The sequence below is a fragment of the Zingiber officinale genome, chromosome 5B (genome assembly GCF_018446385.1).
Source record: "Zingiber officinale cultivar Zhangliang chromosome 5B, Zo_v1.1, whole genome shotgun sequence".
Taxonomy (NCBI): domain Eukaryota; kingdom Viridiplantae; phylum Streptophyta; class Magnoliopsida; order Zingiberales; family Zingiberaceae; genus Zingiber; species Zingiber officinale.
In genome coordinates this window covers 92467841-92493417 of record NC_055995.1, presented here as the reverse complement: position 1 = coordinate 92493417, position 25577 = coordinate 92467841, and the positions used below count along the sequence as shown (strand labels likewise).

The 25577-nt window shown below is 43.6% G+C and overlaps 1 protein-coding gene and 1 long non-coding RNA gene across 2 annotated transcripts; one reads left to right on the top strand and one right to left on the bottom strand.

Moving 5' to 3' along the window:
* Positions 1-1416: 1416 nt before the first annotated feature.
* On the bottom strand, positions 1417-25577 carry LOC121985018 (eukaryotic translation initiation factor 5B-like). Its single transcript, XM_042538254.1, has 11 exons — positions 22715-25577; positions 22496-22603; positions 22301-22401; positions 22062-22152; positions 21733-21843; positions 21579-21644; positions 3752-3811; positions 3089-3646; positions 2280-2399; positions 2077-2196; positions 1417-1921 (listed from the first exon to the last, which is right to left on the bottom strand). The coding sequence occupies exons 1-11, from the start codon at positions 25394-25396 to the stop codon at positions 1856-1858; spliced, it is 4083 nt and encodes a 1360-aa protein (XP_042394188.1). The 5' UTR covers positions 25397-25577; the 3' UTR covers positions 1417-1855.
* LOC121985019 lies at positions 13848-14310 on the top strand. The gene is made up of 2 exons (XR_006113053.1): positions 13848-13956; positions 14042-14310. It is a non-coding gene; the product is annotated as an uncharacterized LOC121985019 (long non-coding RNA).

Sequence of the window (25577 nt, the reverse complement as noted above, 5' to 3'; positions counted from 1 at the left end):
TCAACCGAAGATGATCCTCGTTCCTTGTTCGCCTGAGCTATTTCTGAGGGGGTTTGGAACAAGACACGATGGAAAGGGATTGGCACGTACGACGCTTCTCCCTACGTGTCGGTCGACCTCCTATTCTGTCCCCATATGGAAACTTGTTCCGCTTGGTCTTCTAGCCCTGCACATCTTCCGGCTGCCTATGTCGCAGGCTGTGGTGCTTGTTGATCGGCTAACGCCTGTTGTTGCTGCTGCTCGACCATTTTCATCGCTCAAGCTTGCACAAGCATGTCGAGCTCCTCCTTGGTGAGCGTCACGGTAGTAAGTTGTCCAACATCCTCCATCTTCTCAACTCGAATGCAGGTTAAGTTCCCACAGACGACGCTAATATGATCATGTCCGAAAGTTGATGAGATGGAAAGCTGGAGATGTGGATGTCCCGCTAACCGCTCGTAGACTACGCTCTGCCCTGCAAAACAGATGACGTCAGTGCCGAACCAAGGAAGAGGTCTTCGACGTTGGCCCTCCGACGCTCAAGTAAGTCATCGACGATGATATAGAAGGTGGAGCAATAAGAATGAAGACTGTAGCGTAAATAATGTATATCACGTACATCTGCCGATGCTTGGACCCCTCTTTATATAGAGCTCATGTAACGCGCACACGCTTTTCCAGGCGAGCACGCTTCTCGAAATTTCTCCTGAAAAGATTTGTCAGTAAATTGTCCCTGACATAATACTCTAACAAGTCGAGTATATCTCTAATGCGACAGTGGAAGCTTTCGTCGTACGATCTTCCTGTCGACCATCCCTGGTGTTAGCGACACTAACTCCTAAAATGATGTCGAAAAATAAAATAGTGGGTCTGTTGCTGGGTCGAGCGGGTTAGCAGCTTATAGTCGGAGTCCCGCTACGCCTGTACCACGTTTGCTAGGCCAAAACTCCGCTAAGTGTCGTTCGCTCGGCCGAAATTCCGCTGAGACTGCATAGAGTCTTGTTGTCTGGCAGAATGAGATAGCTAATCAGCCAAGATTCTGTATATCGTCTCCTCCTCCTCGCGTCCAACAACACTCCATTGAGAGTCGATCGTTTGATACCTCCCCGAGTCAAAGGTGGGGTTGGACCGGAACCTTCGCCTCCCGATTAGGGGCTTGATCGCCCGACCGACCTATTCGATTATCCTCCATTTAGACATATAATACCTAAACGTTGACCGCCGTAACTCTGACCTTCATCGTGACAACCGACCCCTGCCAGATGAGCCTCTCCTTATCGTCGCATCATAGAACATGGCTGCAGTATACTATAGTAGCAAATTAATTTTAATAATTACTTACCTATCAGTTTTATAGCCCTATAGTTGGAACTTGAAAAAATACATAATAGTCCATGATTCAACCAAGCTGTTGATCAGCAATAAAGAACCACCACATTTTGTGACAATGTGAACTCCAAGAATCTTTTTCTTTCACTCGGGACCTCAAAAATTCTATATTATTACAAATAAATCAAAATCCTTTGCATTCATGGCCAACTCTTAAAAATTTAAAGACAAACAAAATAGAAATTGTTTCTGCAATGACTTGGAAATCAAAGCAGGATAACTCGCTGCACAGCGCAGGCTTGGAAGAAACCCAAGGACCAATACCAGGAAACTATAAACCCAAGAGCAATCTGAAGATATTCAAAAGCTTTCAAAGAAACATGCAGCCGGGATTATTTTTCTTTCAAAAAATAATTTTGCCAAGACCGACTCAAAATTGTGGTAAGCCACTGTGTACGTTCCACCTCTTTTGTTCGAGAATCTGGATCGTGGACTCTGATATGACCACCAACTCATATATATCACGTAAACAAGCATGAGATTTCCTTCAGGGTAACTTGAAAATTGTCTTTAACCTTACCACAAGCCTCCACTCGTCATTTGTCAAATCATCCTACAAGATCAAAAATTCAGTTTGTTAAAAAACATATGAACCATTTGCAGAACCATTCCTCCTAGCTTACAGGGATGAGATCCAGCCATAACTACAGAAGGTAAACCTTATGTGCTAAAAATGCATGAACAAAAATACTCTCATCTTTTTCTTACCCTATAGTTTGCTTTCAATATGTCAATCGATCTCCTTGAGATATGACTGACAAGCTCATCATCAATTTCAAAATGCCTGCCAAACATTTTCTGCTGCTCTTCAGGACTGGTGCCGACTATCTGCTTATACAGAAGAAAAATGAAGAGCCAAAATTAGGAAAAGACGCTTAGGATAAAGATAAAATAGTAAATGGCCTAAATACCTTGATGGCAACCTTCTGTCCTTTCTTTGCAACATCTACCTGCTTGTGATTAATCTCAATTGATGCGATTCTGCCTATGTCTATGAATTCTCTTGAAGGTATACAAATGGGTGTACCTACCTGAAATTGAGTATATTATACTGCATGTTGGAAAAACACTTGAAGCTAAAAGAAAGGCACTTTCATGAAAATATTGGCATTATTAAAATCACTATGGATCCACATTGTCAATAAACCCCCAAACTCTTCATTTAAATCACATTTCAGTTCATTAGATTCGTAGCTATTGAGATACAAATACAATTGGAGTTCCTAGAATAATAAAAGCGCCTATTAGCTCCCCAAGGCTTCTACGACTAAATTCCACACCAGATCTTGTTTCAATCAGGTATTTTCTTGCATTTTTCTTATCTTCTATAACCAAGGAATTCCTCATCATTTTGTTAATACTGCATATGTGCATTACATAAAATATAAACTAGAACATATGACTTCTGTTCATATAGCTTATTTCTTAAAAGCTTTATTGATTCAGTGAATTGGTATAATATCCTTTGCTGATTGAATATCCTCATATGCTCCACTTTTGGCTGCACTATGAAAACACATTCAATTGCACATATAGCATAACCACATAACGGCACCAAACATGCAATTCAAATTGGTGCTTTAATACATAAGCCTATGAGCACAAGCTGCTTTTCAAACAGAAGATAGGAAAAGTGAAGGGTGATGGTCATTGGAACATTTAAGAGTGAAAAAAAATCCAATATAAAAATAAATGAGAGAAGAATTACAAATTATATTACCTTAAGGATTCCTTCAATAATATCCACGCCCAACACAATTGGATCTTTCTTGTTGAAGATGCAGTTTGGCATGATCTTTAGAACACAAGGAAAAACTGCCTCTTCAGCACTTTCCTTTTTCTTTTCTTCTCTTAGATTATCAATATAAGCTTTGAACTGATCAAACAGATGATATATAATGTCTGCAACAAAGATTCTAACACCAGACTCCTCTGCAAGCTCTCGAGCATCAGCCATGACTTTAACATCAAAAGCTAAAATGGTTGCATATTCTTTCTTCCTTTCAAGCATAACACTAGCCTTCATGACATCCTTCTTGTGCACTGGACCTATGCTAAAATCACAGAAAGGAATATTCACCGCTGGGCTTCTCAAGAATTCAGTAAGTGCCTCCAACGACCCAAGAGTTGACGCTTGTACATAAACACCTTCCCCGCTCTTGTCAATTCGGCTCATTACCTTTTCCACGTCCTGCATTACAATTTTCTTCAATTCTTCCAAATCATCTTCAGGTTTTACCACATACAAGGATGTGCCAGCAATGGCATGCTCAAGGCCCTGAGAAAGTCAATTACATAGACAAAGTAACTTCAGTAAAGAAAGCAGTTTTTATAGAAGGGAGATTTGTAGAGGGACACAGATTGAACTGTAATCCAAGTATACCTGTGCAGAAATCTTTACACCTTGGGCTGCTTTGAGCTCTTTGTGATGCAAGTACGAGCCCTAACAATACATAAAACGCTGATGCATTAAACAAAAATTGTAAGGTGAAAGAGTGCATCAGTTTGCAACAAAAAAATTCACAGATTTAACTCAATGATTCAAATAACATTTTGAAGTTAAAAAAAGCAATAACCTTCATCTCCTCCATATACCAACTCGTTGCCAACAATTTTTTATGAAAAACAATTGTTTAGAAAGGAAAATATAACACCAAAGTATCATCATGGAACTGTCAGTTTGCTTAACCTCCAACTCTTCCATATAGCATCTAAATGCCAACATTTCTTATGAAAAAACATCATTGTTTAGCAATGAAAATATAACACAAAAGTGTCATCACAGAACTGTCAGTTTGCTTAAAATGAACTATTTACTGGAACCATCTGGATCCTCATTCTGCCGAATAAAACTTTTCATGGAAATGTTTTGACAAAGTTAATAGGATCATGACAACCATATTCCTATTTTCTTATTAGAAAACAGAAATAACACTAGCTTCTCCAACCAAAGCTCTCTATCAACCTATTCTAATCCAATCTGGTATACCTAGATCAGGATCAGAAACACATTTGACTAACTTAAGCATCAGGTTGAAGTGATAATTTGCCAGCTCCAAATGTTTGAGTGCCATTATTTAGAGCAGAATGATAGGAAACTCATGACTTAATGTATTTTTATTTAAACTATTGTTTAGCTCAATCTTGATACTGCTGATGAGTTGGAGCAGGATACACCTATATCCAGTTCTAAACCTAGGCCGTCTCTGAATCCATTTTTGATCATGTAAGACATCTTTCAATGACAAGCCACTTCAAATATGATCCACAATTAAAATGGCAAAAGATTCTCAAATTGGTTTTAAACTAACAACTTAATATTTAGTGGGAAATCCTTAGTCAACAAAAAAAACAAAGATGTACAAGTAAAAGATAATGGCTGGCAAAAGAGTAACCTCACTGATATAGTACAACTCAACTGAGGAGAAAAGAAAAAAGCAGCTTGGTGCACAAAATTCCAGCAATGCGAGGACCCGGAGAAAGGATCCATTGTATGCAACCTTACCCTACATTGCAAGAGCATATTTCCACGACTTGAACCCTTAACCACCAGGTTACACGACAACAACTTTAACGTTGCCCTAAGGCTCCCCTTCAATCGAGGAGCAATTGCATTCAAATCCAAGAAACATCCTATTCACACAAACCAACTTGCAAACCAAAAATGTGTCAATTTACATCTTGAAGCCGGTGCAAAAATCAAAAAAAAATTTTAATATAACTGTTGATCCTGTCCGAAAGTCGATGAGATGGAAAACTGGGAATATGGCGCTCCCGCGGACCGCCTATAGACTCCGCTCCGACCTGCAACACAGATTACGTCAGTGTCGAGCCAGGGAAGGAGTACCCCGACATGACCCTTCGACGCTCAAGTCAATCACCGGCGATGAAACAGAAGGCGGAGCAACAAGAATGAACAGTAGCGAGAATAGTGTCTATCGCGTATTGTGTACCTCCGCCGATGCTTAGACCCCCTTTATATAGAACTCCTGTAGCGTGCGTGCACGCTCCCCAAGGCGAGCACACTTCCCAAAGTTTTCCCTGAAAATACTTGTTAGTAAAATGTCCCTGGCACGGTACTTTAACAGGCATGACATATCTCTGAAGTGACAGTGGAAGCTTCCGCCTTACGATCTTCTGGTTGTCCATGCCTGATGTCAGCAGCACTAACTCCCAAAACAAATATCGATGGATATCAGAGGGAATATGCTACTAGGCCGAGCGGGTTGGCCGCTCGGCCGGAATTTCACTATTCCTATGTCTCGTTCGCTCGGTCGAAATTCCACTGTGTTTGTGTCGCGTCCGCTCGACTGAAGTTCCATTCTGCCTGTCGAGTCCTGCTGCCTAGACAAGCGGGGTAGCCGCTCGGCACAGCATCTGCACATCGTCTTCTCCTCCGTCCGACGTCCAATATTCCAGTGAGCGTCGATCATTTGACACCTCCCCATGTCGAAGGCGAGATCGAACCGGGACCTTCACCCGGTCGGGCATGCTCGCCCGACCGGCCGATGCTATGCTATCTGCGCGTTGACCGTCTTGACTTTGACCTGCATCGTGGCCGCTATCCTCCGCGGGATGGGACCCTCCTTATCACCGCATCACATGCATCCCCCTCAAATCTAATCGAAGAAGGTTGCAAGTCCGACTAACTAGACAAAATTGTCTATGCAGCTTGCCACACGATCAGCTTCGACACTCCCTGGTTTCTGATCGGGATAACGTGGTGCAACGGTCAGCTATGTGACCGCTCTCTGCCGGTCGGCCTGTTGAAGATTGTCGTTCGGTCGTAGGTCTGCTCCCTTAAGCTGATCGGCACAACGAACATTTATACTTGTGAAATCTTTTCTTGGGCTGTCTTGGGTGAGCACGATCCAGGTTTATGTCAATCATATTTCTGGGAGACCGTGCAAATCTCTGCGCATTATAGCTGAGCGCACTCTCATGCCTTTTAATTGTCCTCATTAAATGTCAGCCCGTGGTGAGGTGCTACGTGTCCCGCCCGCTGCCACCGCACGCTTGACATGGCAGGCGGATATCCGCTGACGATGTGAAGTTTAGTGATTCAAATTTAACGGTCCAATTTCTGCCTGGGTTTTCGCAACCTAAATCGGACAGCTCCGATCGGTCAGCCCCTTGGTTTATAAACATCGTCTGCTCCGTCTTCTTCACTTTGCTTCGTCGTCTTCGCCGACAAGTCTCTCGGTGACACCGCGCTTTGCTCCATCGCCTTCCTTTTCCGGCAATCCCTGCGATCTCTCTAGTAAGCCCTTATCTTCCTTTGATTGAAACTGTTCGTTGCTCGTAGGATCCTCTTTTCCGAGTCACATTTCTTCCCTGTTTTCCGTTAATCTTTAGTTTCGATGGCATGCTCTTCACAACCTTCCGCCAGCGTCCCTGGGCTTTGGTACACCTCTACCGAGTCCAAGTTTGACGTTGGGGATGCTGAGAGCTTGACAGCTGCTTTTGAGTTTCCTTCTGGGTACAAAGTTGTCCTTCCTTCTCCTTCCGACTGGCCGAACTCTCCGCCGCCTGACTGTCTTACTTTTTTTAGAGATTAGTTTACCACCGGTCTGCGGTTTCCTATTCACCCCTTCTTTCCCGCTGTTTGTAAATACTTCTGCATTTCCCTTCATCAATTAGTGCCGAACTCCTTTCGGCTACTATACGGGGTAATTGTTCTGTTCCGCCTGCACGGAATTCCTCTCACTCCCCGAATCTTCCACTATTTTTATTACCCGAAATTGTCCGAACCGGAGACTTTTCTTTTCCAAGCCCGAGTGAGCTTAGTTTTCTTTGACAAATTGCCGACCTCCAACAAGCATTGGAGGGAAATACTTCTTTTTTTGTACGCCTTCCTGAGCGGCCAGACTTCCCGTCCCACTGGCAGCTCGAAGTGACGAGTCAGCCTCCCTTAAAACAGTACACGAGCCGATCGAACTACCTCAACGCAGCTTTGATGTTGACCGATCAGAAGTATGACATCCACAAGTTGTTGTTGGAGGATGTCCTCTACATTTTCGGCCTAAGTCCGATCCGCACCCGGCTTCCGTCCAACCTAGGTATGCAACTTCTTCACTCCTTTGATTCTAGCTGATTTTTCTTCCACTTTTGCTGCCGAAGTCATGCTACGTGTGTGTTTAGCCAGCAAGGCTAAACTTACGGATGCCGCAATCAATGCAACGGTTGTGGAAGAGTTGGAGAGTCGTGTCCTGCAGCCGACGGCTCTCAAGAAGACCCCCAAGACGAGAGTGAAGCGGCTCCAATCTTGATGAGTGGTGGAGCAGCTAGTGGATCACCAACTCCCTCCAACCGACACCCGATCGTTCAAGTTGAGGGGGCGTCGGGCTCGGCCTCCTTAGGAGAGTCGCTGATCAGGCGTAAGAGGCACCAAGCAGAACCCTCATCCCGCTCCGCATTCTCGGTGGCACGGTCCATCGAACGGGTTGAAACTTCGACCCCCGCTCCCGTTGAGACTGCTGCCCCCACGTCGTTTGATAGGACGCCCTCATTGTCCGATCTACTGCAAGGGACTGTCTGTGCACCGCCAGTGGCCTTCATGCCACCGCCATCCAAGGTCAAAAAGTCTGATATCCATCCAGCGTCCTCGTCTAGGCCGTCCGGACAAGCGACTTCAGCCCAGTCAGCCCTGAGCGGCCAGCGCCATATAACGACGGTTGTCCATCTGACTGAAGAATGACGCGCGTCGACTAGCACTGAGTCTTGAGCCTCTGAGCACCAAATAATAATCCAAGGATTGCTTGCACAGATATAGGCTGACGCCCGAGCTCGTGTAGCGATGATGCCTCCGGGGGCGCTTGCGGGCAGTCATACCCGACTGGGGTAAGTGTTATGTTTTACTGTTTTTCATAATTTATCCCCGGTCACGCTCATACTTTCCTGGTTACTCGTAGTATTAGGTATAGAGTCTGACCATGTGCCAAAGGCTCGCATTTTTTGAGGAGGAAGTCAAGAAGCTGAAGGCGTCGGGCGGCCAAATCCTCCGCCTCTCAGGAACAGACAAATGCTGAGGCGGCGAAGCTGAAGGCCGATCTGGCAAAGAGTATTGCGCTGCCCGAGGCCAAGCGGGGGAAGAGCGTAGAGCAGGTCTCTTTTCTGGCTCGACTTAATAAGAAGGTCACCACTTTTGATGCCAAGATCGAATCGACCAATGCGAGGAAACTCAGGGCCATTGAAAACCGGGACTTGAAGAATAAAGAGGCTCGGACCCTCGCTAAGAAACTCAAAGAAGCCGATGACTTCCTGATTGCCGAACGGAAGAGCCGGTCGGCCGAAGAAACTACCCTTCAAGGGCAACTTGCTGCAAAAAAATAATGAGCTGGCCACCGCGAAGGACGAGCTGGAGGCCTCGCGAACGGCCTTGAAAACTTATCAAAATGCATAGCCTAGTCGGTTTGAGGCTATGAAGAGGAACTACATCCGCTCGGACGCTTTCAACGACAAGGTCGCTGATCGGGCCCTTCGTTTGTTCGATCTGGCAATCGAAGGGACGTTCGACCAACTCCAGGCAGGCGGCTACATCTCCGTTGCTCTATCAAGTAAGGTCATCAGTCGGGACAAGGTGACCGAATCACTACCCGACGATGCATTAGATTACCTTGGGTGAGGTTGAGAGTTCCTCTATAAAATTTTGAAATTTCAATGAATGCTTGCCCGTTCGGCTAAGCTTTATCTTCTTCTAGTATTTGTTTTCTCAACTCGTCTTTCAAACATTGCATGAACTCGAGGCGCCGTGGCTCCTCCGGTCGACAACGACTAGTCTTATCCAGTCGATCGATCCGTTTTGTTTTTAGAGTTGCACATTATGATTCTACGATCTTCCGATCAGTGATGAGTATTTTGAAGTATAGTCCCAAATGGTCGTCGTACTTTGAAGACTTGGAGCTTTTTGAGTAGCTTGTATTCATGGTCGGTTGTTCATCGCTCTCGGATTATAAGATCGGCGCTTGCCCGCTCATCGAGCCAAGGGTTTAAGGTCGTCGCTCGATCGTTGGTGTAGACTAGAGTTTAAAGTTACCGCTCGACCGATGGTGAAGATAAGGGTTTAAGGTCGTCGCTCAACCGTTAATGTAGAGAGCGACCGTTGATGAAGACTAGGGTTTAAGGTCGTCACTCGATTGTTGGGAAAGACGCATCTCAAGAGTGACATTCTTTGCTTTTATTCATATTTGCCCTACGTTCAGGAAATATACAAAAATACATGTATTCATTCGCGCACCTCTCATCCGGCCCTGTAGAGTTGAAGATGATTCGCGCTCCACGACCTGTCAAGCTGCCTTCCCCCCACATCCTCCAAGTAGTAGGCACCTGAACGAAATTTTTGCACGATCTTGAAAGGTCCAGCCCATAGGGCTTTGAGCTTGGTGACGTCACCGACTGGCTTCACTTTCTTCGAGACGAGATCGCCGACTTAGAAGGATCTCGGGATCACCCTCCGGTTGTAGTTCTGCTTCATTCGTTGTCGGTACACCGTTAGCCAAACAGCTACCTTCTCCCGCCTTTCGTCCACTAAGTCGAGCTCCATAAGCCTCTGCTCGGCGTTTCCTTCATCGTAGTACAGCACCTGATCGGATTCTACCCCGACCTTCATGGGGGCGACTGCTTTGCCGCCGTTAGGGCTGTAAACAAGTCGACTCGAGCCGAGCTTTGGGGTGTTCAAGCTTGTTTGATAAGGTAACCAAGCCGAGCCGAGCTTAAAATGAACCAAACTTTTGAAATGAGTATTCAAGCTTGGCTTGGTTTATTTTTTATAAGCTTGAGCTTGTTTGAAGCTTGGCTTGAACTTGGTTCATTTAAATGTTATCAAGCTCTCAATTCAAGCTTGGCTTGAGCTTGGTTCGAGCTTGACTTGAGCTTGGTTCGTTTAGATGTTATCAAACTCTAAATTCAAACTTGTTTGATTGTTTGAAACTTTTAGTTGTTTGATTGGTTATTGAGTTTGATAATTTAAATTTATTTATTTATTTATTTATTTTATTGTTTATTTAGCATATTGAAAAGAGTTTTATTAATAAATACGGTTCGTGAACATTGTTCATGAACGTTGTTCACGAACGTTAACGAGCTGAACACATATGTGTTCAAGCTTGTTTGTTTAGCTTATCAAGTTGTTCAAGCTTGTTTATTTAATTAATCTTATATATATTGAACAAACACAAACAAGCTCTTACCAAGCCGAACACCAAGCTTGTTCATGAACGTTTGGTTCATTTACAACCCTAGCCGCCGTATACCAAGCGGAAGGGGGTTACGCCGGTCGCTTCCTTTGGAGTCGTACGAAGGGCCCAAGGGGAGCTCGTCAACCCAGCTACCTCCAACGTGGTCGAGCCGAGCGCGTAGAACTCTGAGGATCTCCCGATTGGTGACTTCGGCTTATCCGTTGCCCGGGGATCAGTGTATTCAATAGCGGCGAATAGCGCGCTACGACCAGCGAACGCTGCAGAGCGTTCGCTGAATCGCGATTGTCCCGAATAGCCCACGCTATTCGGGACAAAAGCGTCGATAGCGCACATAGCGTGCGCTATCATGCCCTAGCGCCCCATAGCGGGCGCTAAAATTACAAATTGCTTACCAATAGCTAGGGCAAAGGTGAGTCGAATCGTGACTGTGGCAGAGGCGAAGGTAGAGCAGACTGGCGATCGGCGAGCGGTGACCTGTGAGTGGTGGCGAGGGACAGCGATTGGAGGTAAGCTTTTCTCCTTCCTTTCGTTTTCTTCGTTTAGGTTTTCCTTCTCGTTTTTTTTCTCGAAGGAGCAAAAACGATTTCGCGATTTCCAGAAGTCGGGCATCTGGATCGATCCAGCGATCGATCCAGGGTCGAACAGAAAGGATCTGGATCGATCCAGCGACCGATCCAGATCCTTTCTGTTCGAAATCTGGATCGGTCGCTGGATCGATCCAGACCCTGGATCGATCGCTGGATCGATCCAGATCCTTTCTGTTCGACCCTGGAAGGATCTGGATCGATCAAGCGACCGATCCAGGGTCTGGATCGATCCAGCGACCGATCCAGATCCTTTCTGTTCGACCCTGGATCGATCGCTGGATCGATCCAATTGCTTGGATCGATCCAGATGCCCTGGATTGATTTTTTTTTTTTTTTTTGCTGATTTGTTTCTAATTAATTAATTATTTATTCTGATTTTTTTCTTTTGTTTTTCTAGGATTTTGATTGTCTAGTTAGAATTTGCAATGTCTACGAATTTATCAAAAAAAGATAAAAAAGATATTGGTTGGAAGTATTGTTATCAAAATGAAGGGGAAAAAGCTGTTCGGTGTAAATTTTGTCATCATATATCGAATGGAGGGATTACTCGCTTGAAGGAACATTTAGCTCAAACTCATAAAGGGGTTGCACCTTGTGTTAGTGTTCCGGATGATATTAAGAAAGAAATTAGAGAATCACTTGACAAAATTAGAGCATCTAAAAGTAAACAAACTGAATTGTTACGAGAGATCGGTGAAGGTCCCCAAAGTATGAGTACACAATCATCAAAAGTTGGAAGTGTAGGGGGAAATTCAATTGGATGTTCTGGATCTGGTAGTGGTGAATCAAAAGGTAAAGGTACTCTTCATGGGTTTGTTAGTTCCGAACCTCGACAAACAACCCTAAATTCGACATACAAAAAAGATTTGTTGGTTGATGTGAAGCGTAGAATTGGTCGTTTTATTTACTCTGCCGCACTTCCGTTTAATGTTGTGAATGATCCTTATTGGCTGCCTATGGTTGAGGGCATTGCGGAATATGGAAGAGGGTTCAAGCCTCCTTCAATGCATGAGTTAAGAACTTGGATACTTAAAGCTGAGGTTGATGGCATAAACCTAATATATGAGGAGCATAAAAGGCATGGAAAAAATATGGATGCACTATTATGTCCGATGGTTGGACGGATGGAAAGAATAGAAGTTTGATCAATTTTTAGTAAATAGTCCACCGACACTTTCTTTTTGAAATCTATTGATGCATTAGATTCTATTAAAAATGGGAATTGATCTTTAAATATCTTAATGATGTTGTTGATGAGGTGGGAGAGGAAAATGTAATTCAAATTGTCACGGATAATGCTTCGAATTGCATTAAGGCGGGGAAAAAAATTATGGAGACTAGACATAGAATTTGGTGGACACCTTGTGCGGCGCATTGCATTGATCTAATGTTGGAGGATATTGCAAAGTTGAAGATTTTTTCTGACACAATTGAGCATGCTAAGATGGTTGTGAAGTTCCTTTATGGTCATGGGACTATACTTTCTTTGATGAGAAAGTATACAAACGGTAAAGAAATTCTCCGTCCTGCTGTTACTCGCTTTGCTACTTCATTTTTCACTCTTCAAAGTATGCATAAGGTTAAAAGGCCACTTGAACAAATGTTTGCTTCCAAAGATTGGGTTAGTTCACCACTATCTCAAACAACTCATGGGGAAGGTCGTGAAGAGAATTGTTATTAATGATCCCAACTTTTGGCCACATGTTGCATTTTGTGTTAAGAGTGTTGTTCCTCTTGTAAGTGTGTTAAGGGAAGTTGATTCGGAGGAGAGATCGGCCATGGGATATATTTATGAACTTATGGATAAGGCAAAAGAGACAATAAAATTTAATTGTGGGGGAGTTGACAGAAAATACAAACCCATTTGGAAAAAAATTGATTCACGATGGACTCCACAACTTCATCATCCTCTACACGCGGCCGGGTACTATTTGAATCCGCAATTGCGTTATGAAGAAAGATTTTCTTATTGTGATGAAGTTAGAGATGGATTGTATACTTGCATGGATAGGATGTTGTCTTCTGATGATCGTCTTAAAGCAGACATCCAATTGGACTTATATAATAAAGTGAAGGAGAATTTGGAACTCCAATAGCAAAACGAACAAGAATGTTGCGAACTCGTAAAATTTTCTTCTTGTAACCGTTCTTGTAAAATTATACTAGCATTCATATTTTAAAATTATATACATTCTTGTAATTTTTTTTAATGTTATTACTTATTAGTCTCGTGGTGGGAACGTTTTGGAAGTAAGACACCCGAGCTTACTACATTTGCAATTCGAGTGCTTGGTCTCACTTGTAGTGCTTCGGGATGTGAAAGAAATTGGAGCACTTTTGAATCGGTGAGTATTCTAAGTTTCTAACTCTACTTGAATTTTAATTGTTTTATAATTTTCATATCATTGTTTATTTTTATATATATATGTTTTCTTTTTTGTAATATTAGATTCATACAAAAAAGAGAAATAGGCTTGAACATGCAAAGTTGAATGCGTTGGTGTTTGTGAAATATAACTTCAAGCTTAGAGAGAGAAGTATTAGGAGGAGAGACAAGATTGATCCCATTGTAGTTGATGAAATTAATTCAGATGATGAATGGATAACTGAGAAAGAAGGTCCAGTTCTCCCCGTAACTACTAAATGGCTTGAAGATGATGAATTATTTGAAAGTGACCCTATTGTGAGTGTGCCATCTGCTACCTTTGAAAGTCTTTTCGACTCAGATAAGCGAGTCGAAGATGTTGAGGATATAGTTGAAGTTCCTCCTACGAATTCAAAAAAAAGAGTTGCTGAAAATTCAAGTAAGCACTAAGCATATGCAAATTATTTATTTATATCTACTTCATCTATAATTGATTCTTAAATGTTGTATCTCTTATATAATAGGTGGAAGCAAAGACAAACAAGCAAGGTTGAGTCTTGTTGATGTGGAAGATAATCATCTTGATGCTGAAAATTATGGAGTAATTCCAACTTTTGATAGTGGAAATTTTCCAACCATAGACACTATTGATGATGATAGTGATATAGAGTTGGATGATACTGATTATTTTTAAGTTATGTTGTTTTAATTATAAGACTTTTTAAATTGTTGGTATGGGATATTTTGACATGTAATGAATTATTATGATTAATTTTAGGTTATGTTATTTTTATTTTACTTATATAAGTATATTTTATTTTTTAAAATTTAAACATTGACGTGCACGAAAAGCTTGCGCTATACGCTACGCTATTTACGCTACGCAATGACAAGACAAAAACGCTATGAACCAACGCTACGCGATTTAAAACACTGCCGGGGATAAGCCACAGAGGTGAAGGCCTGTTAGATATCATAGCTCTCACACCACTCTCTGAGTCTTTGACCGGCGAACTATCTCCCATTATCGAATACGAGCCGCCGTGGGATGTCGAACCGGCATACGATGCTCTGTCAAATGAACTTAATGACCATATACTCGATTATTCTTACAAGCGACTCGGCTTCCACCCACTTCGAGAAATAGTCCACAGCGACAAGCAAAAATTTCCGCTGACCGGTCGCCATGGGGAATGGCCTAACGATATTCATACCCATTGGTCGAACGGGCAAGATACTATGGATGCCTTCATTACCTCGATCGGTCGGTGCGAAAGATTGTGATACTTTTGGCAGGACAAGCAGGTGGCCACCGTCTGAGAGACATCTTCTTAGAGGGTTGGCCAAAAATATTCGGCCATGAGTATCTTTCGAGCTAACGCACGACCGCCCGGATGGTCTCCACAGGAACCTTGGTGCACCTCCCGCAGAATGTATTCGACATCTTTTGACACGACGCATTTGAGTAGGGGCCTAGAGAATGCACTCTTATAAAGCTGGTCCCCGACCAAAGTGAATCATCCGGCCCTCTTTTTCAGCAAGCGAACTTCTTCCTGATCGACGCAGGTGTCACTCCCGACCATAGAAAATCTGTCAAAGTCGTCCTCCAGTCGTTCGGGAAAATCATTCCTTCCATTCGGTCAATATGTGTCACGAGCGAGACCTGTTCGATCGATTGCCCTATGACAATCGGTGATAATGAACTGACTAATTTTGTCAACTCATCTGCCGCATGGTTCTCCGATCGGGAGATCTTTTGTATAATGACCTCCTGAAAGTTGGTCTTCAGCTTCTCTAAGACCTCTGCATAGAACCTAAGTCGGGCATTGCTTATTTCGAACATTCCAAAAAGCTGCTGAGCGGCCAATTGAGAGTCCAAGTGGATGAGGACTTTAACGGCTCCCACATGCCTAGCTACTTGTAGGTTGACTATCAATGCCTCATACTCTGCTTCATTATTAGTGGCGCGGTAGTCAAGCCGAACAAAAAGCTGTATCCGGTCTTCCCGTGGTGAGATGAGCAATATGCTGATTCCGCTACCATGCCAAGTGGACGAGTCGTTAACATATATCTTCCATGTTGCCTCCGGTTCGTCATTCAGGACCTACGAAATCTGCCAAGGCCTGAGCCTTGATTGCCACTCGGGGTTGATATTGTATGTCGAATTCGCTCAGCTCAGTCGTCCATTTGATCAGTCTTCCTGATGCCTCGGGGTTGAGAAGAACCCGTCCCAAGGAGTTGTTAGTCAGCACGATGATTGAGTGTGCGATGAAATATGGACGAAGTCTCCGAGCGACAAGAATTAAAGCATAAGCTAATTTTTCTAGACCGGTGTATCGAGACTCTGCATCCTTCAATATATGGTTTAAAAAATATACAGACTGTTGCTCTTGACCGTTCTGCCTAACTAGAGCCGACCCAACCGCATACTCATTGGACGATAAATAGATCCAGACCGGCTCACCAATAATTTGCTTGGTTAATACAGACAAGGAGTTAAGATATTCCTTAAGCTCTTCCAATGCCCGATCACACTCGGCGTCACACTGGAATTTTGTAGCTCGGCGAAGCACTTTGAAGAATGACAGGCTCCGGTCAGACGACTTGGATATAAATCTAGACAGCGCCGTGATCCGACTGGTCAGCCGTTGAGCTTCCTTCAAGTTACGAGGCGGCGGCATGTCTTGTAACGTTCTGACTTTGCTTGGATTGGCTTTTATGCCCCGCTCGGTGACGATGTAACCCAAGAAGCGGCCACTCTTCGCGTCTAACAGACACTTACTCGGATTCAGCTTTATGCCATAAGCCCTTAGAGTTCGGTAGGTCTCTTCGATATTTGCGCACAGGTTAGCAGCTCGGAGGGATTTTATTAATATGTCATTGACGTATACCTCCATATTTCGGCCGATCTGTCGTCGGAACACCTTGTTCATCAACCTCTGGTAAGTGGCTTCGACATTCTTGAGTCCGAACGGCATGATGTTGTAGTAGTACGTTCTGTCGGCCGTAATGAAGTTGACCTTCTCCTGGTCTTCGCGGGCGAGCGACACTTGGTAATATCCTTGGTATCCATCGAGCATGCAGATCAGCTTGCAACCTATCGTTGAGTCCCCCATCTGGTCTATCCTAGGTAACAGATAGGAGTATTTTGGGCACGCCTTGTTCAAATCGCGGAAGTCGATGCAGATCCGCCATTTATTGCCCGGCTTGGAGAATAACACAACATTGGCTAGCCAGCTCGAGAATTGAATTTCCCTAATATGGCCGACCTCCAGCAACTTCTCTATCTCCGCTCGGATGATCAAATTTTGCTCGGCGCTGAAGTCCCTCTTTCTTTGCTTCACGGACTGAGCATCCGGTCGGACATGAAGCTCATGCTGAGCCACACTCGGGGAGATACTAAGAAGCTCGTGTGTTAACCATGCGAACACATCATAATTTTGTCCAAGGCAGGCGATCGACTCTGCCTTCTTCTCCACCTCCAGGCCGGCGACGATAAAAGTGGTTGCTTCCGATCAGCTGAGGTGAATCTGAACCTCCTTTCTTGGTACACCAATGTAGGAGGTTTTTCAATGATTACGTTCACCTCCAAGCGAGGATTCTCCTGAGCGTTTCTCGCTTTGGTCTTGACCATCTCGACGTAGCATTGTTGAATGGCCAGCTGATCGCCTTTGACTTCGCCCACCGGTCGTCCACCGGGAACTCGATCTTTTGGAAATAGATAGACACTACCGTCCGGAATTCGTTGAAGGTCGGTCGGCCCAAGATGACATTGTAGACCGACGTTGCGTCCACCACGATGAAGTTGGCGGTCCTGATTCTCCTCAGTGGATCTTCCCCGAGCGAGATGGTCAATCGAGCATATCCGAGCGACAGTACTTCGTTGCCCGTGAAGCCATAGAGTAGGGTCGCCATGGGCAACAACTCATTTTGATCGATTTGTAATTGATCGAACGTCTTCTTGAAGATGATGTTCACCGAACTCCTTATATTAACAAAAGTTCGGTGAATAGTATAATTAGCAATTACCGCCCGGATAATCAGCGTGTCGTCATGAGGGATCTCCACTCCCTCCAAATCATTGGGCCAAAGCTGATCTCGGGCCCTTCTGCCTTCTCCTTGCTGCATCCGACGACGTGGATCTCCAATCGCCGAGCGTACGACTTCCTAGCTCTATTGGAGTCACCGTCGGTCGACCCACCAGCGATCATTCCTATTTCTCCTCGGACGGCGTTGCTTCTATTTTCTTCTTCCCGAACGGAGAGTCTATTTCGCTCTGCCGGGACTTGGGCAGGATCAAGGTTATCCTTCCCCTAGTGTCGATTGTGTCGTTCGGACGCTCTTCTTTACTCCTCTCGTCGCCCAACAAATCATGGTCTATGTCGCCGCTCGGGATTTAGAGATCGATGACGGTATCCTCTCGAAGTCGGTCGACTGTCGATCGGTGTTAGATCGTAACAGTCGCACGTGTTGTGCGTCGCTGACTGGTGAAAGGAGCAGAACATGGACGTTCATACCTTACCTCTTGTCGTCTTCTGCCGATTAGAGGTCACATGCTGCACAACATGTGTCCTAGCCTCCTGGTATGGCTGTGCTCCCTTCGCTCTTGGCCCTTTGGGTGGTTGATAGCTGCTCACGGTCGCTGGCGCTGGCGCTGGCGCAGGCTCGGCCGGCGTCTCCTTCCTTGCTACCTAGGTTTCTTCCACATTTATGTATTCATTGGCCTTCCTGAGTAGGTGGTCGAAGTCCTGGGCGGTTTCTTGATGAGCGACCGAAAGAATTCTCCTTCGACGAGCCCGTGAGTGAAGGTGTTCATCATCGTCTCGGATGACACCGAGGGGATATCCATGACTACTTGGTTAAAACGCCTGATGTATGCTCGGAGTGTTTCCTTGGGCTGCTGCTTTAGGGCAAAGAAGCTAACGCTCGTCTTCTGATAGCGTCGGCTGCTGGCAAAATAGTGTTGAAACACAACTCGAAAGCCCTTGAAGCTACGTATCGATCCGTCCGGCAGTCTTCGGAACCAACGTTGTGCTAAGCCGGAGAGAGTAGTGAGAAAGACTTGGCACTTCACCCCATCCGTATACTGATACAGCGTTGTCGCGTTATCAAACTTATCCAGATGATCATCTAGATCAGTAGTTTCATTGTATTCCCCGATCGTCAGTGGGTATATTACCTGGGTAGAGGGTCACTCAAGATCGCCTGATAGAACTGCAGATTGATCCGCTCGGGCGATGCGTGACTTCTAAGTGTCTTTCCTTTTCGCGCATCCCGAACGGAAGCGTCGTCCGAAGATGACCCCCTCTCCTGGTTCGCCTGAGCTATTTCTGAGAGAGTTTGGAACAAGGCGGGATGAAAGGGGATGGGTGCGGGCGGCACTTCCCCCTGAGTGTCGATCGACCCTCTATGCTGCCCCCATATGAAAATTGGTTCTGGTCAATCTTCTAATCCCGCTCGCCCTCCTGCCGCCGACGTCGTCGGCTGTTGTACTAGCCGATCAGCTAATGCCAACTGTTGTTGCTGCTCGAACATCTTCGTCGCTCGAGCTTGCACAAGCATGTCGAGCTTCACTTTGGTGAGCGTCACGATGGTGAGTCGTCCAACGTCCTCCATCTTCTCAACTCGAATGCAGGTTAAGATTCCCACAAACGGCGCTAAATATGATCCTATCCGAAAGTCGATAAGATGGAAAGTTGAGGGTGTGACGCTCCCGTTGGCCGCCTCTAGACTCCGCTCCAACCTGCAACACAAATTACGTCAATGCTGAGCCAGGGAAGGGGTCCTTGGCGTTGGCCTTCTGACGCTCAAGTCAGTCACCGGCGATGAAGTAGAAGGTGAAGCAACAAGAATGAACAGTAGCGAGAACAATGTCTATCGCGTATTGCGTACCTCCGCCGATGCTTGGACCCCTCTTTATATAGAGCTCCTCCCCAAGGCGAGCACGCTTCCCAAAGTTTTCCCTGAAAAGACTTGGCAGTAAAGTATCCCTGACACAGTACCTTAACAAGCAGGGCATATTTCTGAAGTGACAATGAAAGCTTCCGTCGTATGATCTTCTAGTTGTTCATGCCTGGTGTCAGTAGCACTAACTCCCAAAAAGATATCGATGGATATCAGAGGGAGTATGCTACTGGGTTGAGCGGGTTGGCCGCTCGGCCGGAACTTCGTTGTTCCTGTGTTCCGTCCGCTCGGCACGGCTTCTACACATCGTCTTCTCCTCCGTCCGACATCTAATATTCCAGTGAGCGTCGTCATTTGACACCTCCCTGTGTCGAAGGCGTGATCAAACCAGGACCTTCTCCACCCGGTCGGGTATGCTCGCCCGACCAACCAGTGTTATGCTATCTGCGCATTGACCGTCTTGACTTTGACCTCCACCGTGGCCGCTATCCTCCGCAGGATGAGGCCCCTCTATCACCGCATCAATTGCAAATATTGAGTTTAGTGGGAACAATATATGCATCAGCAATGAACAATTGAATGTTTGTCCAAACAATTCTCCCATCAGCCAAACACAAACATCTGACTATTTCAAATTTTACTATGTTAACTTTTGCATGTATTGTTAGTTTACTATCCATCACTTATATCCATAAAGCATGGATAAAATACAAATTTGGATTGGATAACTATAAGGGTGCGTTTGGTTCAAGTTATCATGTATAACCTTGGTTATGTGATTACCAGGTAATCACATAACCAAGGTTATGGGGAATAAAACATAACCAAATGTTATTTGGTTCAACCTAGGTAATGTAACAAAAACTTGTTTGTTTGAAGGTTTTAATGAATATCTTAGTTTAATATTTTACCGTATTACCCTCAGTTACAAAATCAACTATACATAATATTATTAATATTATTATTATTTTTTTTTTTTTTTTACTTTTCTTTTTCTTATATATTTTTTTTACTTTTTTATGTGTTTTTTTATTTTTTTAATGTTTTTATATTTTTTATATTATTCATATTTATATATATATATATATATTTTTTTTTTTTACATTTTTTAAATTTTTATTTTTATTTATTTATTTTATTTTTAAAATTTTTAATTTTTTTAAAAAAATTTAAATTTTTAAAAAAAAATTAAAAAACAAATTAATTTTTTAAATTTTTTTAAAAATTTTAAATTTTATTTTTTAAACATTTTTTTTATTTTTTTTACATTTTTTAATATTTTTTTACATTTTTCCTTTTTACATTTTTCCTATTTTTACATTTTTTGGTATAAAAAATTCGTTAACCCTAGAATCAAAAAAAACTTTAGTTTTATGAGGTTTTCCGATTCCGAGCTGCATGACCCTTTTGCTGACGTATCAAGCATAGAACATTACTCGGGAATCATCAAATACTTAAACCAAACAAAATTTTTTTTGATAACCTTGGATGGATAACCAAGGTTATCAAGAATAACCCTGAATCAAACGCACCCTAATGGTACATCTACAAGGTAGTTTGTCATAAGTGTGTTAGCAGACAACATTTAACAGAATAACTAGATACATTTACTTTATTTGCCACAGTGAGTATATGGAGTGTGTTTGTTCTACTTATAGTTATCCAATCCAAATTTATGTATTATAAAAAAATAGGATAAGACTGCGTACAATAGATCCTTTCCTGGGACCCCGCATAGCGGGAGTTTCGTGCACCGAGCTGCCCTTTTTATAAAAATAGAATAGTTCAAATTGTGTAATTGTACCTTGTATATATTTTCTTTATACTTTACCTTAGTTGCCATGGAAGGATCCTATTCGGTGCCTTAGCATTAGAATCAAATCTACATTATGACATGCAGCTGTGTAATGTTTATTAACTTTGGACCATGGCATAATGTGATTAACTTTTTCAGATGTAGACTGTTAGAGACAGCACATACAAATGAATCTACAATTTCTTGTTTATGCTATGATATTAGATATTATATAAATGGCCAAGTTATGTGTGTGCTTGGGGCATGAGAGAAGAACTATTGAATTTTAGTTACCAAACCATATCCTTTAGCTCACATACAATAAACCAACAACAATATCACAATCACTGTCATAAAATCACCTTCACTCGGAGCTCCTTCATAGGATGGGGAGTCAGCAAAGCTCTAATACTGGTCACAATGGGGCCCTGAGTATAAACTTAGCTGCAATCAGAAATTGTGGAAAACAAAAAATGCATAGGAAGAGAACCAAATAGATGGTAAAAACATGAATACCTGCATTCCACAAACAACTATCTGATCACCCTCATGAAGAACACCATTCACTAGTACAACATCTATGGTTGTCCCTAAGCCTTCAATCACTTTAACCTCCAACACCGTACACTGAAATATATATCAAGTGCAAGGTCAAGTCAATCTAACTTTTCTTTCTTTGACAAAAAGTACAAAGAATCTATACATTCAGAAATTCATGGTTTTGTATATTCTAAAGGCATGAATAGATTAACTGAAAAAAAAAGTGTGCATCTAACATCAAGGAAGAAATAACATTCGATAGTGTGCAAAAAGAATACAATACAGAAAAAGTACTCTCAACAAACCTGCACTTCATCAACAAAAGTAAGTTTATCTTCCATTGTTTTTTGTGCCCACTGCACCAACAATAAGAGAAGATCTGGTATACCTTCACCACTGATACAATATACACAAATATCAAGCACTATTTAAGCATCATTAAGTTCTTTCAAAAAATTCCAAACAAAGGCATTTGCAAGAACTTTCTCATGCAATGTAGATGATAGGCATTTGCAAGAACTTTCTCATGCAATGGAGATGTTACCTGACTGCACTAGTGGGAACTATGTTAAATGTTTCACCCATTTCTCTATTCTTGTAGTACAGAGCAGTGTTCAAGCCCTGCTCCTTGAATTGGGTTATAATCTGGGAAAAGGAGGAAATCGAATATTGAGATTCAATAAATTTTAACAGAAAGATAATACAGTGAAGAATTCATCAAAGTTTCCACAGTACTGACCTGCACAAGCCTCATATTGAATTCATTCATTACATCGTTAGACTGTTGTTTGAGTGTCTTGGCAATGGGTGCATTTGGGCAAGATTTCCAACCATAAAGTCGATCCACCTTGAAGATTGGAAATATATATACACACATACATGTGAGAAATTTACAGGAAAACTTAGTACAGAAAAAATATGTATAATTCTCATTGATTGTAAAATTGTAACCATTCACCTTATTTAGTGCAACAATAAACTCTGTATTCCTGCTTTTTAAAAGGTTAAGTGATTCAATAGTTTGTTGTTCAAGCCCATGCATAATATCAACAACCACTATAGCAATATCACACAGGCTTGAACCTCTAGACCGTAGATTGGCAAAGGATTCATGCCCTGGGGTATCAATGACAAGTAAGCCTGGAACCTTCAGCGTTGCATCAGCCTTTAGCTCTCTTGTTCTTTCCCTTATATTTTCTGTTGGAAAATATGTAGCCCCAATCTGCTGGGTGATACCACCAGCTTCTCCTTCCTGTACATTGGTGCGTCGGATGCAATCTAAGAGCTTGGTCTTCCCAGTATCTACATGGCCAAGAATGCAACAGATTGGTGAGCGGAGATCAGGGCCACTTTTCTTGGAATTACCCTCCACATCAGTTGACTCTTGCTTATTAAAAGCTTCTTTTGTTTTTTTAACATCCTTAACAGATTCACTTTCTCCTTCAACCCCTTGATTAGCCTCAATAGTCTCCGTAGATTTCTGGGGCAGCACAACCTTTTTTACAGCAAGCTTTGCAGATGCCTCAGGATTTGCTTGGAGTTCCAAAGAAGAGTTTCCTTCCCGTTCAGTATTTCCTTTAACCACAGGTTTTCTTGTGGCTTCCTGATCCTCTTCAGAAAAAGGGCTTGTAGTGGGCAATGTAACATCAAGATCATCCCAACTCTTTGCATCCCATTCTTCGTCGTCTTCATCCTCATCCAAAGCTTTGACATCTTCTGCGACCTGATCTCCTTCAACTTTGTCCTCAGTGTCCCCAACTTGAGAGTGCAATTCCTCTTCAATTATAGCATCTTCCCCAACTTGCAGCATACCAGGTTCATCAACTTCATTCTCGTTCTCCATCGCTTTGTCTGTTTCAGCAGCCTTAGGTTGAACCTGCTTAGGCTTCTTTGTATTATACCTAGGTCTTTTTTTTATCTCTGTAAGTGCGTCACCTCCCATAATTTCATTCTGAGAAAGGAATTGTTTCCTCATTGCCTCTAACCTTCTCTGCTCATCTTTCTGCTTAGCCGTCAAAAGCTTGCCCTCCTGTTTCTTCTTCAGCAATTTCTCCTTTTCCCTTTCCTTCTTTCTCCTTTTTACCTCCTCCGCTTGTCTCTCCAATTCCTCTAGCCGCTTTCTTTCTTCCTCCTCCTTTCTCAGCTTCTCCTCCTCTTCTCTCTTCTTCCTCTCTTCCGCTTCCTTCCTCCTCACCAGTGCTTCCTGCATCTCCCTCACATGCTTGGGTAACTTCTTGTCTGGAACCTTTCCCTTTGCTTCATCGTTCTTCTCATCCTTAGCGGCGGGAACAGATGGAGTTGCAGCAGCTGCAGCCTTCTTCTCTTTCTTCTTCTTCTTCTTCTTAGCAGCTGCTGACTCACCCTCAATCTCACCATCTTTATCCTCTACCTCTGGCTGTTCTACAGGGGCTAAAACTGATTCCTGCACCACCTGAGAAGACGGTCCTGGAGCTTCCACACTCGGTAGCAGCGGTGGTGGACCCTCCCCAAGTTCAGCAAGAATCTTATCCAAGTCTTCCTCCTCCTGAGCAGTTTTTCCACTCTTCTTTTTCTTTTTCTTCTGCTGCTTCTTCGAGGCAAATTCCTCAGCTCCATTCCCTGGCTTTTGGGAGTCAAGTTCTGGATCATTGATCTCCTCTCCATCATTCGCAACTAACATTGGAGGCAATGTTTGCGTTGGAGCAGCAGCAGGGGCTTCACCTAGCTCAAGCAGGAGTTTTTCTAAATCCTCCTCCTCTTGAGCATTCCGTCCACTTTTTTTCTTTTTCTTCTTCTGTTGCTTCTTTGAATCAGCAATCTCACTGATTACCTGTTCACTCAATTCCTCATCAGGTGCTGTGCTTTCGTCCACCTCATGTGATACAGAATTGCCTGCTGCGGGGGCTTCTCCTAGCTCAAGCAGGAGTTTTTCTAAATCCTCCTCCTCTTGGGCATTCCGTCCACCCTTTTTCTTTTTCTTCTTCTGTTGCTTCTTTGTATCAGCGACCTCACTGATTATTGCCTGTTCGCTTAGTTCTGCTCCAGGAACATTGACTTCGTCCACCATTTGCGATTCAGAAGGGCCTGGTGCGGGAGCTTCACCCAGATCGGCAAGGAGTTTAACCAAGTCCTCCTCCTCCCGAGCAGACCGTCCTCCCTTCTTTTTCTTCTTCTGTTGCTTCCTTGAATCTGCATCCTCCAAATTTACCTGGCGGCTTGATTCCACGCCAAAATCCCTGCTTTCATCCACTTCATCATCCGCATAGAGGCCAGACTCAGGTTTGACCTCCGATGTCGGTTTCTCTTCCGGCTCCTGATCGTCCGCCTCGTCCCCCAATGCAGTAAGGGCGGCGAACCCACCCGCAACAGTGTTAGTCTTCTTAGACTTAGAGGATTTCTTCTTACCGGAGAAGACTAAGGGGGCGCCATCACCTTCGTCCTCTCGAGAAGGATCGGCGGCCGACGCAGTGGAAAGCACATCCGGGGTCTCATCTGCGAAGGCGTCGTTGCGCTGGTTCTTTCCTCCCTTCTTACTCTTCTTTGAGCCTGCGGCGGGGAGACTTTCCGCCACTGCTTCATGATTCGCCGGCGACGGCTGCTGCTGCTCCTCCGCCAACGAGTACTCGTCGTCGTTGATGGTAACGTTCTTCTTCCGACCCATCGCTCCTCAATGGAATCAAATCGCCCGGGCAAAAAATCACAAGGGATTCGTTCCAATTCATACGACGAACGATGAGCGAGATAGAGCGATCGGCTACAAGAACCCTAACGCTAAAATCGCATTCGGTTTATAAACAGGGGAACTTTTTATTCATCCCCCGCAGACGATTTTCTTTTCAAAA